At 38.9% G+C, this 14659-nt stretch overlaps 1 protein-coding gene across 1 annotated transcript in view; it reads right to left on the reverse strand.

Moving 5' to 3' along the window:
• csmd2 (CUB and Sushi multiple domains 2) overlaps nt 1-14659 on the reverse strand; it is a 251575-nt gene that overhangs the window by 79018 nt on the left and 157898 nt on the right. Inside the window, exon 26 of the mRNA XM_053333740.1 lies at nt 11941-12067. Coding sequence (XP_053189715.1) covers nt 11941-12067 — 127 coding nt within the window. The remainder of the gene's footprint in view (nt 1-11940; nt 12068-14659) is intronic.

Here is a 14659-nt window from a genome sequence, read left to right on the forward strand (position 1 = left end):
AGGAAAGACAAAAACACAGTTAAAGGGCAAATATAAAGAGGAGAAAGCAAACAGCATTTTAAAGTGAATCACAGACGCCAGATTCAGAACATTCAATAGATGTTCCACAGTGTCAGCCAGGCTACGTCCACCACAGCATTTAATAGTTTCAGTCTAGACATCAGAAAGATGATGTTGTCAAAATATCTACTCTTCACTTTGGCTTAGACAGCTGTCAGCCAGCTGGTGGTTGTCTGGATGTGAAATGCATTGTAGTTGTGTATCTGTGTGTTTGTGCATGCGGATGTGTGTATAAGTAAGACAAAAGAGCTGGTATGTGGTATTTTACAACAGATTAGAGACTGGATATACTGTTGACACTCATTATAAAGGACTGATTTAAAGTTTTATTCTATGGCACAAATACTACAGAAAAATAATAAAAACACAGTTGTTTTTTGTCACCTCATGTTCATTTTCAGTTTCACGACTGGGAATAAGAAAATGTAGTGGACTTTACTGAGAGAAGATGGGCTCAAAGGGAAACACGAATGACTACTGCAGATTTAACTTATTATTTCTTTTTTTTTGAAAGGAGTTCATATTAACATCTATTACAAATAAATTATAACATTTAATATGGAAATGAACTGAAATACTATTTTGCTCCAAACCAGCTTCTGGACACTCTCCCCATAATTCAATCATTTTAGTTTTAATGCAAAGCAAACAGTCTGAAGTCATATTTATTGTAATAAAATACTCATGCAGCACTTAATAAGAAAGTAGTCTTGAGTGAGGCCACAAGCTTAAGCTTAGTTTTTTATAAATCTGTCCAGCACGCCATTTCCTGAAATACAATTTTAAATGTAACTACTGTATTTAAATGGCAATCTCTATCCCAGTCATCCAGAGAGAAGCATGGTACTTTATGTGCTTTGAGTATCCTCATCCCTTTACACACATATACACACAGAGCCTTGAGCTACAGATGATGCAGAGGAAAAATAGCAACCCACTGATATGTCGGGTTTAGCAACAAGTTCCCACCGTTTCTGCATAATTGGTGTCAGACTCCGATTCCCATACTGTCTGATGTGTGAACAGCAGCCAGAGGCTACTCAGCAATGTGCTCTGTGTGTGTGGATACTGTACATAACCTACTTGACAAGTCCTGTCGCAATGCTTATGAGAGAAGTGCACATAAAACAAACAGATGCAGACAGACACACCAGTACATATCCACGCAAATGTACCCTGATAGGTATGTTAAAGTGTATGCTGCAGTACACAGTACACACTCACACATAAGCACCCATTTCCAGGGAAACTGATGCAGGTACAGAGGAGACGTGCGTACATCCATAGCACACCTTCCCTTCTTATCTCTGCAAAGCAGCACATCAAGTTTCCACTTTCATCGTCATCTAAGAACTAGCACAAATGCTAATCCCGTTCATTGTGCCCATTCCTCTGCTTGCAGTTCCCTTGCTAATACTCACTAAAGGAAAATGCCCTGTGATATGAACTAATCATTCAAAGCTCAATAATAACATTGTGAATTAAAAACAAACAATAACACAGCACTAATACATATGACCTGTTACAAGAAGTAGAACAAGTGAGCTAAACCTGTTTATTTCTTCTCAATAATTAATGCAAAGAGAACTTATCATGATTTATTTTTCATGAAGACATAAAATCTTTACTCCTGTTTAACAGCGAAACAGAGAGAAAAGAGAAAGAGAGAAGTTTGTACAATAAATTATATTTGATATTCACTGAATTTGTTTATTTTGGATTGGTTAAGCCTCATAAATTTCACATCAACTTTTTTGCACAATACAACCACTGGATTTTGTCCACCATCATTTACATTGAAAGCACATTAAGGAGGGAGAAAAATCAGCAACCAATCCTTTAAGAATCAAAATCAGTGGTGACAGTGGTGACCCAATATTTTCCCTCTACCACTCTGTTAGAGGTGCTCCTGCACTTCCAGTACACAGGTTATGCTTAAAGGCCTCCATCCCTGTCATGTAGGCGCCTTAGGCAATCAGATGCTTGTTATGCAAATGCTGTTCTAAAACCCTAAGGTACTATGATCCTTTTACCTTTACCTGCACTCTACCTCCCCACTCTCTAGAGAGGAGACACTGGGGTGTTTCACAGGATTTTCAACATGAATAAAACAAAAAGAGCATGTTTCCTAATATGTGTATGTGTGTGTGCCTGCCTGCATAGACTACTAATGTGTATATGTACTTATGTATATGTAGCTGTTGAGGATGTGAGCGAGTGTAAAAGATGGTGCTGGGGATTTGCATGAGCAATGTCAAAATCAAGCACCAGTCACGTGGTGAATCCATGCTCATGTGCTGAGGGATCTCATGTTCTAATGCAACCTTCAGGACGGTCAGACACAGAATGGCATCATGTTCCATTTCCAGATTTATGTGTTAAAAGACAGATGGAAAGGTGGGTGGAAAGGAGGGGGTACGTTGAGGGAAAGCAGAAGGTGAGGGAACACAAACAAGAACAACGTTAATCATTGCCGGGTTGCTGGAAGAAGAGGATGATGGCGGGAGGATAAGAGGTTGATGGAGAGCAGAGGAAGCACTGAAGGATGGAGGGATTTGTACTGAGCGCTCGGATGGATAGGATGGACGTGGGCTGCATGTTAGGATAATTGGATCCTTTTATACAAGACCTCAATAGCCAATCTCTCCTTGTCACTTTCTAAGAGTGAAGGCTGGGGGGCGGGATAAGGAGATAGTAGAGAAAAGAAGATGGTGAAAGGATAAAAGTGATGCAGGAAGGTGTAAGAAAAGATGGAGATACTGGCATGTGAAAACCTGTCTCTCTTTTTCTTTTACTCAGAAGTCTTAGTAGAACACATGCAGGGCATGTAACCAACACATTTTCTTTCATGAACCAATCCTCTCGCTTTTTTCATTAATCTGCATGTTCTATTTTAACTTTTGTTATGTCTACTCCCCATTTATCTTGCTTTGTCAGTGTGCTATGTGATGTGATGTGTGTGTGTGTGAGAAAGAGAGCGCAAAGTGTGTGGAAAGGTTCACACTTCTTAAATGGGAACAAAATCTATCACAGTTACTACACAGCAAAGTTGTTCATTTCAGAGGAACTGGGAAGAGAAGTGCTAGTTTCCAGTGGGGAGTCCATTTGGAGACAACTTTTCCACTTAACACAAATGCTTGGGGATGAGGTGGAGTGGGTGGGGGTTGGGTGTATGAGCATGAATAAAATTACAGGTTGAAAGAAGTGGAATTACTGTATGTCGCTCTCAGAAAAAGGAAATGTGGGTCTCTGTGGACAGTTAACATTTTTTGGAATCATAGGAAGCCATGTTTTGAAGTTTACGGCTGAAGGCTCTTCTTTACACTTGTCCTCCTTTTAACAAGATAAAATAGTTCAATCAAGTGTCAGAGGAATCGCTGTGAGGAGATGAGATGGGAAAGAGGGGGATGGGAGAAATTTTCTCAGGTCTTTTTTGATTCCGCCTTAACTATTTTGTATTCATATGAGAGAAACAGAGAGAAAAATAGTGTTGAGACTCTCTCATATGAATACAAAACAGTCTAGCTGCAATCACGAGTCCAGTGGGGAGTCTTCAGAATAGGTGTATGTGTGCATGGAGATGATAAATAAGTGTGTGTATGTATGTGTGTGTGTGTGTGTGTGTATGTTGGCAATGAAACGAGAAGAGAAGAGAAACGTAGAACAAATATATGTATGCAGCTGCCTGCAGTTTCACAACTAATTGAGACTGCATGTATACAAGTAAAAGCTAACCTCATCAATATGTTAGGAGGTGGCCTCAGTGGGACTGTCCCAGTGGGATCATCAATCAGGTTTGAGATACATCCATACCATGACAGTTTAAAATAGACCAAGCAGACCAAGCAGCACAACCACACATCTGAGTTCTCTTCACACCTGAACCCCTGATGTGGTCACAGCAATCTTTGTCCACTTTACTGGAAAGGTACATGATGTAATAACATGTAAGCAGTGATATCAGACAGATAAAAGAACAGTCAAAATTATTTTCACACAGGAAAATTGGGAATTTGGCAGTGAGATAAAAGTAGAGGTTTAAGAACACACTCATCCCTCTATCCTACTCTTAAAAATCTGCATTCTGGAATACTGCTTTAACCTTAAACTAATCCTAATTAAAACAACAACAACAATATGCATATTCTCTAAATGCCCCCCCAAGTGAAAAGTGAAAACAATCCAAAACAATTTAACTGTGTTAGAAAAAAAAAACAAAAAAAAAAAACAGAAGAAACAAACAAACAAAAAAAGAAAACTGTATTCTAAATGGTCCAAACATTGGCACTCACCAATATGCACACACCACACACACACACACACAAACACACACACATACACACAAGGGGGCAAACAAAAAATATGTAATACTATTTTCTGGCTTTTGCAAAACCCACTTTGTGCAAAACCCAGTGAAATATATGTGCATATTCATTTTAGACTGAGGGCACAACTTCTGTGGTGGACCATGACAAATTGTGGAGGCATTGTGTTGGAATCTTTAAAGGTTGAATCCACCTAAAAATAGAAGCCACACGCAGTCTGTTACTTCTGAAATGTTTTACAGCTCAGATTTAATCGTATTGTAAGTCTCTCTTTAAGCTGAGCAGCACCGTCTGCACTGATAATGGTACTGTATTTATAACAAGTCTTGGTGCTGCTCCACAGATGGGGAACAATGGAACATCTGTTAAGACACTGTGATTTTCTTGGGATCTGAAGATATTTTGTATTTTAAATCTCAAGATACAGTTTTAGAGATTAATTTATCTGTTCAAAATCACTAGATTCAACTCCTGAGCATTTTTTTTGGTTTCCTTTTTAAATTATATTTAATTTACATGACACAAAAAGAAAAATAACATCTATAAACAGACAAACACACCTCACATTCAAAAACAGAACAAAAATCAAAGAGCACAACAACCACAAAGAGAGAAAGAGTAAGAGATTTTCTTTTTTAAAGACTAGGGAGAGATACAATACATTAATGTTTAAGCCTATATTGGCCTATCATTGGAGAGAAAGTATATGGCAAAGTATAGAAAAACTGGATTTTACTCAGCATGGACTTCAGCAAACAAGTGTAAAAATGAAGGTGCCTAATAATTGGGCCCCAGGTACTCAGATTTTTTTCTTGTAAACCATCTATGTTGCTTCAAAGCCTCTTGAGCTATATCCCTGACACCCGTTTTGTAAATCATCTGGAGAAACAAGCAGCGCTGATAGCCTTGCATTCCTGAATGATCCTCTTTTCTACTAATACAACAGACATTAGGGTCTGCTGTACAGTATGTGACAGGACAAGAGAAGCTTTGGAACAACTGACTTGTAAATAATGAAACAACAGGCTCGAGGAAGGGACAAGGGAGTTTCTTTCAGCTCCATATAATATACAAAGCCATTATTTTTGAACAAGTCTGCAATGGTTGTGACACCGTTATCCTTATAGTAAGTAAAGGTTAGATCAGATTGGGAATGGAATAAAATTATGATTGAAATAAATATAATATTGGAGCACCCTTTTCATTTTTTTGAAAATGTTAATTGAGTTCACAGGACAACAGATGCCACCAGATTAATAAATTATCCTTAGTGGAAAACAAAGGACCTGAAAAAAACTGGTTCTCACTGCATGAGACTTTGTAGCCACATGGGTGTATCAGAGAGTTCATGATGAAATGATTTTGCCAATAAATTAATGACTTTTTGTAAATTAATTTTGTGGCGATAAAATAGGTTTTAAACCCCCAAACACATGTCATTATTATGAATCAAGAATACAAAATTCCAACAAGAGCTTAATTGGAATATTTTGAAACAAATACAGAAACCTGAAGAGCGACAATATTTGAATCACATTCAGACGCCCTATGAGAGAAAGTGGCAAAGACCTCCATGAATCAGTATCTTTCTTAGGTTGTCAAATTGAATTCAAAAGTTGTCCTTTAATAAAAGCTTAGGAATAGACAAGCAGGAATAGACAAGCCCAATTAAATGAATTGGCTATTTCAAGGGGATCATTAACTGTTACCTGAATCACTCATCTAACTTCTTTTTTCTCTCCTGCTGGCTATGTTGAAAGCAGTTTGCGGTATCAATCCGCTTAACATTGACTACTTTCATGAGAATTTTGAACACATGGGGAAGACATGTCTTGTCTTTAAAATATTAGACAAGAGTCTCCATGAGGTTTTGAGGAAGAGATGTGGCAACCCTCCGTCACAGAACAGGTATGTGGCTCTGAAAGAGCAAAGAACAGTGATATAAATGCATCAATGATAGTGCACCAGCATTTGGAAAACAACATTCAGAACCTTTCAGATTTTCAACAGGGGCATCTTTATTCCTCTTCTGTCCCTGCAGATGGTCTCTGCATTTGGAGCTTTAAAGAGGGCTGGTGTGATTCACACAAACATCACAGCGCAGAACATTATGGTCGTGAACCACAAAGCCATGCTGTTCCAAGTGAAGCTAATCGACTTCAGTTCTGCTGTCAAAGCTGCTGAAGTTGAACGTGGCATCACCCTGCAGCCTATTACTTACAGGTGAGTTACAGATTAACAGATCAACATTCAATTAGACTACAATATTAATATTTTCTCATTGAGTTGTAGCATCACAACACTTCAAACTGTGCAGGAACTGTTTATAACATCAGATGTCCTGAAGTAATTTTTGGGCTTCCAATCACAGAGGCTGCAGACATGTGGTCTGTGGGTGTAGTGCTGGCCACCCTTTACCTCACCAGCATCCTTTCCCTCAGCGCTGCCACTATTACCTGGTGTGCAATCTAATGCACCTTATTTGTCCAAACACAAACAGAAATGTGGTGGCTCTTGTTGGCTGATGTGATTTTATATATTCTTTCTCCAGACCCAGAACTCCAGAAAACCAGCATGGAGGTTAACGATATGAAAGCCTGGCCTGCAGCGCTTAAAGCAGGTTGGATATAGACTTAGACATAGACTGCTGATGAACACAAAGATATGACTGGATTCCCGCCTTAAAGCCAAGGAGGCAGCTGCAGGTTTAGCAGCCTGGAAGACCTTGTGATGGTAAGTGGTCCTCACTTTACTATATACAAGTACAATTACACACTGAATTAACAACGCCACTCTGAAGGTAAAGCATCAGATTAATCTGAACGACCATTGACTTTGTTTCCAAATGCAGCGGTACCCAGAAGCAGAGAAGATCCAGGAAAGGTCGGTGTTTGTTCACCTGCTTAAACAGATGCTGCATCTCACCTCTCAACAGAGAATCTCCCTGAGTGAAGCGCTTAGTCACCGCTTCTTAGACATGAGCCAAGGGGCTGACAATGATGACACCAGCTCTCAGTGAGTGATCACGTGGTTGGGTTAATACAGTTTGTAGATGATATGTGATGTTAAATACAAACTGTAATGCTTCTTCCAGTGAAATGACTTCACCTGTTATCATAAGTCATCAAGAGCCAAACGATGGAGACTCTGATGCTGCTGATAAAGCAGTCATGACATTTGCCTCCACAGAGGAACCATCTGCTCCACCTGCACTGATGGACCAACATGATGCTGATCCAGCTGACCAAGGTCAGGTCACTGCAGCCTCCATTGTCTCTCATGATGCTGCTTCAACAGCCCCTCCTGAAACTGACCCATATGAAGCTGATCAGCTGAAAAAGGTCCAGTCACTGAGTCACACTGACGTGTATATAAAAAGAAATGCATAAAAATATCAACTGAATTGAATCAGTGAGCTGTCAGTAAGCAACTACAAGAACTGTCATAGCAGCCACAGTAGTGATCTTAATGGCAGTAGGAGCAGCAGTTTTAGTAGCCAGAAGTAACAATTGTATTGTATAGTTTTATTAGTAAAGATAGTGTACCACAAGCATCTTTTGGTGCATGTGTGCTGCCCCCATCAACAAGCCACAAACACTTTCTAGTTTTATGTAGTGTAAAGTGTTCCCACAGTTTAGAAGATTACCATCAGACCATTTTCCCCACCTCTCAGCTCAGCTCCGTCTGCAGGTGAAGTAAACTGCTCCACGACATAGTGAGTGACACATTAATCACGCGACGCACCAAATCGATAATGACATTTTGTTGCCAACACTTTGAATAATCGATTTGTGTCAATTTTATCGATTCCTTGTTACAGTCCTACAATACTCCCCACCTTAATTCCCTTAATAGCAGTTTGCCGCCTTACACTAATAGCCAGCGGCTCACGTGCTAAATTGAACAACAGACGACTGGCACAGCAGCCTTGCCTTGTCTGATGCTTAAGGTTAAAAGATAATGACCTATAACTATTAGTAAGAATGGCAGATGTATAGAGCATCTTAATGAGTGATAAAGAAAATTAACCGAAACCATAATATCTCAAAATGGCGTGCATACATCTCCATTCAATCTGATCAAATGAGATAACTACAGGCGTAGTGCGTAGTTACTTTATATTTAGCATATATTATATTACATAATCTCTGGGTGTTTAAAAAAGCCAGACTCAAGAGTCATTTTGATCAGGATGTGTTATAGATTAAATATGCCTGCCAAGCCTTGTAGCCAGCATCTTTGCCTCCACTTTATGATTGTTATTTAAAATAATTAGGGATCTTTAAGCCAACAGATCTGGGCCTGGGTGATTTAATTGCCTCTTTTTATTTCTCAAACAGTGAAACTAGAATCTAGATCAACATTAGCAGATTTCCTTATTTTAGATAATTCAACAAAATTTTGTCTCCCCAGAAGGCTTTTGAAAACAGACCGACTGTGCACCCCTCAACATTCAGCTGATATTGCTTTTGTGTTTGCTTATTGACCTGCTCACTCAAGATGTTGTCATATTTGTTTTCTTCAGTTTCATGACAGAGAACAGATCTTTCATGGACAGAGAAAATGTGTATGTCTTCTATGCTTCAGAAATCTGTAGCTTTTATAAACTTAGTAAACTATGACTTCGCCTCTTACCACAACATTAAAAGATTCTCACAAAAATCAGAAACAGTCGTGTTATCACTATCTGAGATTCATGCAAGTGTATGCACATGGGTCACTCTGACCATGTTCTGGCCTCCTGATACCTGGAACCGGTTTCTGATTCTGATGTAATCTATAATCATCAGCGGATTGAATATTTGCATATTATTAATAAATGCATTTACAATATCAAGACGATAGAACAGATAGAGGAGGAAAGCCCACAGAAGTACACCCTTTTTTACAACACTGAAGTTTTGATATTAGAGGACATTATTTCTTACTAAATACCATTTTTTAGATGAATACTCATCGTTTCATTGTTCAGTGTACCATGTGGCCTAGATCTCTCATTTGCTCTCTGTAGCAGTAACCACTGAATGTTCAATCGGTGAAATGGCTCATTGACTCCCTTATCTATATTCCTTTTATCTTGTTATTATCTCTTTATGTCTATATTCCAGTCTCTGCCTCCCACCTATATTCTCTCTCCATCAATAACTCTCTGCAAGCCAGTCTGCAGGCTTTTTAGATGGCTGCTGTCATTCGGCACAACTCCTGGCCTCACACTTACTCAGTAAGGTTTGATTAGTGTGCTACCTTCAGCTACGCCATTTGATATACAAGGAATCCCTGGACTAATGCATTGCAAATTCTTCTCAATAATGAATTGCGTGGGTAGGATCAAAGGCATGGATATGGAGCATATCTTGCAGAGTAATGGCACGGACCCAGAGGTAGTGAAGGCACTAATGAACCTAAACTAGCAATCGTAAGGGACCCAAGAATGTCAGATGTGCAAGCTATGGGACAACATCCACACACAAATTAATTCATACAGGAAATTAAAAAAGGTACAGTGGAAAAACAACAACCAAAAAAGACATGAAGTGCAGCCTGAAAGTATAGTTTTGGATCTACTTTGAAACTAAACAGTTACCAAAGTAAAGTTAACACACCAAGCAGATAATGGTTGCATTCCAAGCCTGACAAAGCATTACCAGGGAAGATGCCAAACTTCAACCAGTTGTTGTCTGAATTTACAATGAAATACTGAACATGAAAACTTTGCAGATAGAATGTATATAAACAGGAGAAATTGATTCCTTTATATTTAAGCTCATGTAGATGCAAACACATTGGAATCTATTAATCCAATTCATGACAAGAGATTAAAGCCCCTCTACTTAAACCCTCTATTGTGTTTTCTGTCTCTTCCACATGCTCATACATACACATGTACCTATGGATTTAACAGTATTCCCCTTGAACAGCACTGTTCTTTCAAGCCCCCAAGGTTTATAACACTACATTAGTTTGCCGCTTCATGACAGTGGATGAACACAGTTAATATTCTGAACATATCTCAACACACTTACCCTACTCAATACATGCATCATCCATTTTAGTGTTTATCATAAGCATAATCATAAGCATACTGTTATTTGACTGACACTGGTCTTACTGTACCATGCTACAGTCTGAGTATCTTAATGGATAGAGCATAATGATAACACCACCAGGGTTACAGTTTCAATATGAACAAGGACACCATCTTGTTAAAAATGTAAAGCATAGACTTGTGATATGGCACTTTCCAAAAACATATTCAGTAAAGGCTTTGAAATTATCTTATATGTATAGGGAGACCAAATTGGGTGCTTATACAGAAGAGACAGGAAGTATGCCTTTGGAGGGGCAAAGTATAGATAATGGTTAGAGTTTGGATTGTTGGGATGGATCTGGATGAAAGAGAAATACGAGTTGTTTCATTACCTGTACAACTGTGACATCTTAATAAATAACATTTGTGCCAATTACCGGTACTTCATATACAACATAATGTAACACAGGATCCTGTTATTGCCACAAATCTGAATTCTTGCTTCTGAAGCCTCAGGATATAGCACATCCACTAACAAACATTTGCATACATAAATGAAAGGCATAAAAGCTTGTAATGCATGAATGCATGCGGACTAAGTGGACGAAGGCAAATAGGTACTGTAGGTAGGTGATGGAAAATAAAACATTTAGCTAATTATTCCTGACATTGCACTACTTAAATATATAATACAGAAAAGGGTAATAATCTTCAAGCTGGACACCATCCAGTAACTTGAAAGAAAATAAAAAAAATCCTAGCATGGTTGATAAGCTGACTTTGTCCCTTGGTGATGATAGCAGATGCCTCACTTTGGGGGTGTAACATTCAGAGAAGGACCAACAAAGAATCGATATCCTGGGGCTGCCGGAAAACACACTATACTGCATCATCCACATCATCCCACAGTTTTGCGAGCATCTGGGGATCTCGCAGCATGAGGTGCACGACTCGGTTTGGAAAAAGAACATCTTGGCTGCTTTTGCCTTGCTGCCACTGCAAACCCGACCCCGATGATCCTCATCCATCACGATGGGTGGAGATTTAAGGGTAAGCTTGTTTAAAAAGATCCACATCCTATACAATATATATATATATATAACAGAAAAGTGGTAGAGCATAACTTTGAGTCGTTTAAACTGTCTAGGAACCTCTTGCCAAAACCGTACATCAGCAGAATTTTTCTTGCTTACATTTCAAGACAAGTGATCAAATTCATGAATACATATAACGCATACATAGAAGGGCCTTCGACTTTAAATTCTCTGGTGTAGTGTAGTCTAAAACCTGGAGGCTCTGAGGTGGCATTTCCTTTCACCCAGTAGTAACTCAACTATTGGCCAACAGCAGCTCACTATAGATTGATTACACAGCAGCCTGTGAAAGTGATGAATACCACTGCAAAAAAAGGGGGGCTAAATTGGAAGTATATTGAAAGGTGGTAGATTGAAAGAAAGCCTGGAAAAGAACAATGTAATCAGAAAACTAGAGAGCACACAAAAAGGAAACTAAAAGAGTGGTTCAGACCTGATAGTGCTTCCAGGGGCGGCCTCAATGGTCCACATACAGTGCAGGTTGTGTTCATAGGGAGCTGGGTAGCCCGGAGACAGGATACGACCAGTAGGCTCATCCTTGATGGTACCGCCACACTCCGCTAGCGAGGAGGGAAAACAGAAGAGACGATTAAGCAGGTGAATAATGAGGAGAAGTAAAAGACAAAACAGATTAAGGTGCAAAATAAGTCTGAGCTCATCATTGTTTTGAAAGTCAAATTAATAAAACGATTCAGCAAGGTTAACATACTTAACATATCAGAATCTGCATCGACCCACTTCCAGTAAAGTGCATCACATCAGCTCTCTCTCACCATTATTAATTATTGACATAGCAATCATATACTCAAATGTGATGTGCTTCATCATCTTGTTTGTAATTTGAATGATAGGAGGGAGAGCAGCCAACTTAATATACTCTATGTGTATCTCCCTCTTGGCTCAGCAAAGGCAGTCCACCATCTCCACCATGATCTCATCCTGCTGCCTTTGAAAGCTGATGAACTTGTTGATTGAACAACACATCGTTAAATGTATTAGGCTCAAGTACAGAAGACGTTTTGACTGATCTGTCAAAATACCTAAGTCTTGTTTTCAGTTATTCATCAGAAAAGATATGTGCGTGCGTGATCATACCTAGATTGTAACACCTGTCATGAATCATTTGTTTGTCGGAGGAGTGTCATTCATTGTGCATGCTGCTGTGTGTGCACTAGTAGTAGTAAAAGTGGGTAAGACAGTTCTAGTATTATCTCAAGGGTCAACAAACACCCAAAGTATACCACACATACCCCACATCTCTCCAAAAAACATCAAAAAACAACTCTCCACAAATCAACATCAGCAACAGAAGCAGACATCATGAAACTACAAAGCAAAATCAGAGACCAAAAACATGTTATCAAAAACTGTGAAGAATGGAGTTTGTTTTTATTCAGTCTCAAGCAATGAATTGCCATTAAAACACTGACTGAAAAGCAATTTTCAGTCCCACTCTAATTAACACCTCCTATCCAGAAGATGGATGGAATAAAAAAGAAAATGTTCTTCAACAATAACAGATTTGAAGTGTATTTGTTCACTTTTTTGAGGTCATCTCAACTTGAGGTGGGTAAACACGTTCTTCTCTCCTTCCTCTGAGAGGAAAACAGCTCCTTCAAACAAGATGAAAATGGAGGTCTAGGAATCACACTGACGTTCATAATGATGACGATGTTTGTGAAATCCATCTGTGATTGCAGACTCTGTACATCAACTTTGCAAGACACACACAAACAGACAGACTAGCAAGCAGTATGTACCTAAGGAACTAACTAAATTAGCATTGCACAGTAGTCACACAGAGTGAAAATGGGAGTCAGACAAGCTGTGGTTTTCATACATATCTAACATGAACATTTTGTCACCTTCCATTTCACAAACATACATTTCCTTATGTTTGCTAATCAGTTTCTCCTTTGTTCCTTTTCTCTCTCTCTCTTCGCCTGTCTCCTTCACTCTGTCCTTCTCCCTCATGCATTATACATTTAAATAGTAATAATCACCAGAGCTGGCCTCTGATCATTCTTGCTGTCAAAGAATAAACGCACACACCCACACATGCACACACACAGACACACAGAGTGAATATAGTATATGTGTAGTTATAAAGATTGCTTAAAAAGATTTGAGTGTCATTTTTGCTTTAATAGTGCAAAAAAAGAGAAAAGAAGACTAGATGAAGAGACAACTCAAAAAAGTGTGATCTTTACAGTCTTGCAGAGGTTTTTTGTCTTTCTTGAAGTTTTGTTCTTCCTTTGCAATGCTTTTCCTGTTGAAGAAAACTTGCTGTTTCACTAAGTGAAAAGAGAAGACGGTGATCTATCAGAGTAAGACAATTCCATCTTCTTCTACCCTTCTGATCTAAGAAACTACAGCTCAATGCTACCATGGCAGTGTAACTCCCTCAGCTACTCCACCCCTTCAATCTATGTCCTCACATACATCTTTCTAGAGTCAACTCCTGCTATACCTCTCTCTATCTGTCTCAGCCCAAAGTATTTTAAATTCCACTTTCTACAAAGTAATAGCATGTATCTAATTGATCATATTATATTTAATATATATTTTATAATATGTTAAGTAAAACACAGCCTACAAATCAAACATATATCAACATGAGCTCACAAGAATAGTATATATACACTGTATGTATATGGTGTATATACATATATAAATGGTACCCTTCAAAGAAGCCATTTCCATCCTAGGGCTTCTCAGGGATTCAGCCATATATCTTCTCTTTCACTTCTCTGACTTTGAGGATATAAACTCTTCACCTCAGTTTCATTCTTCTTCCCCCCACTGCTTGCTATACCCTTCGCCTCTGTGCTCAGTGTGTCCCCTGCAGCTGGAAAATAATCCCACCATTACAAACAGAAGCAGTCCCTCATCTGTTCCCAAATTCACTCTGGCTGTTAGACTATCATCCACAGCGAAAGGGGCATGGGGAGGACAAACGCGTTCAGAGATATACAGTAAGCTCAGTGTTGTTTATACTGAGACCTGAAATTACCTGTCAGTTTGGTTGGAAAACGGAGCCCAGTAATATTATTTTAATCACCTTGGCTGATGTCAAATAACACCTTCCTGTCTGTTTTCTTTACTGAGAGTTGGTTTATGAAAGACTCTGTCAAAATGTCACCCGGGAGAAG

This window comes from Scomber japonicus, chromosome 15 (assembly GCF_027409825.1).
Source record: "Scomber japonicus isolate fScoJap1 chromosome 15, fScoJap1.pri, whole genome shotgun sequence".
Taxonomy (NCBI): Eukaryota; Metazoa; Chordata; class Actinopteri; order Scombriformes; family Scombridae; genus Scomber; species Scomber japonicus.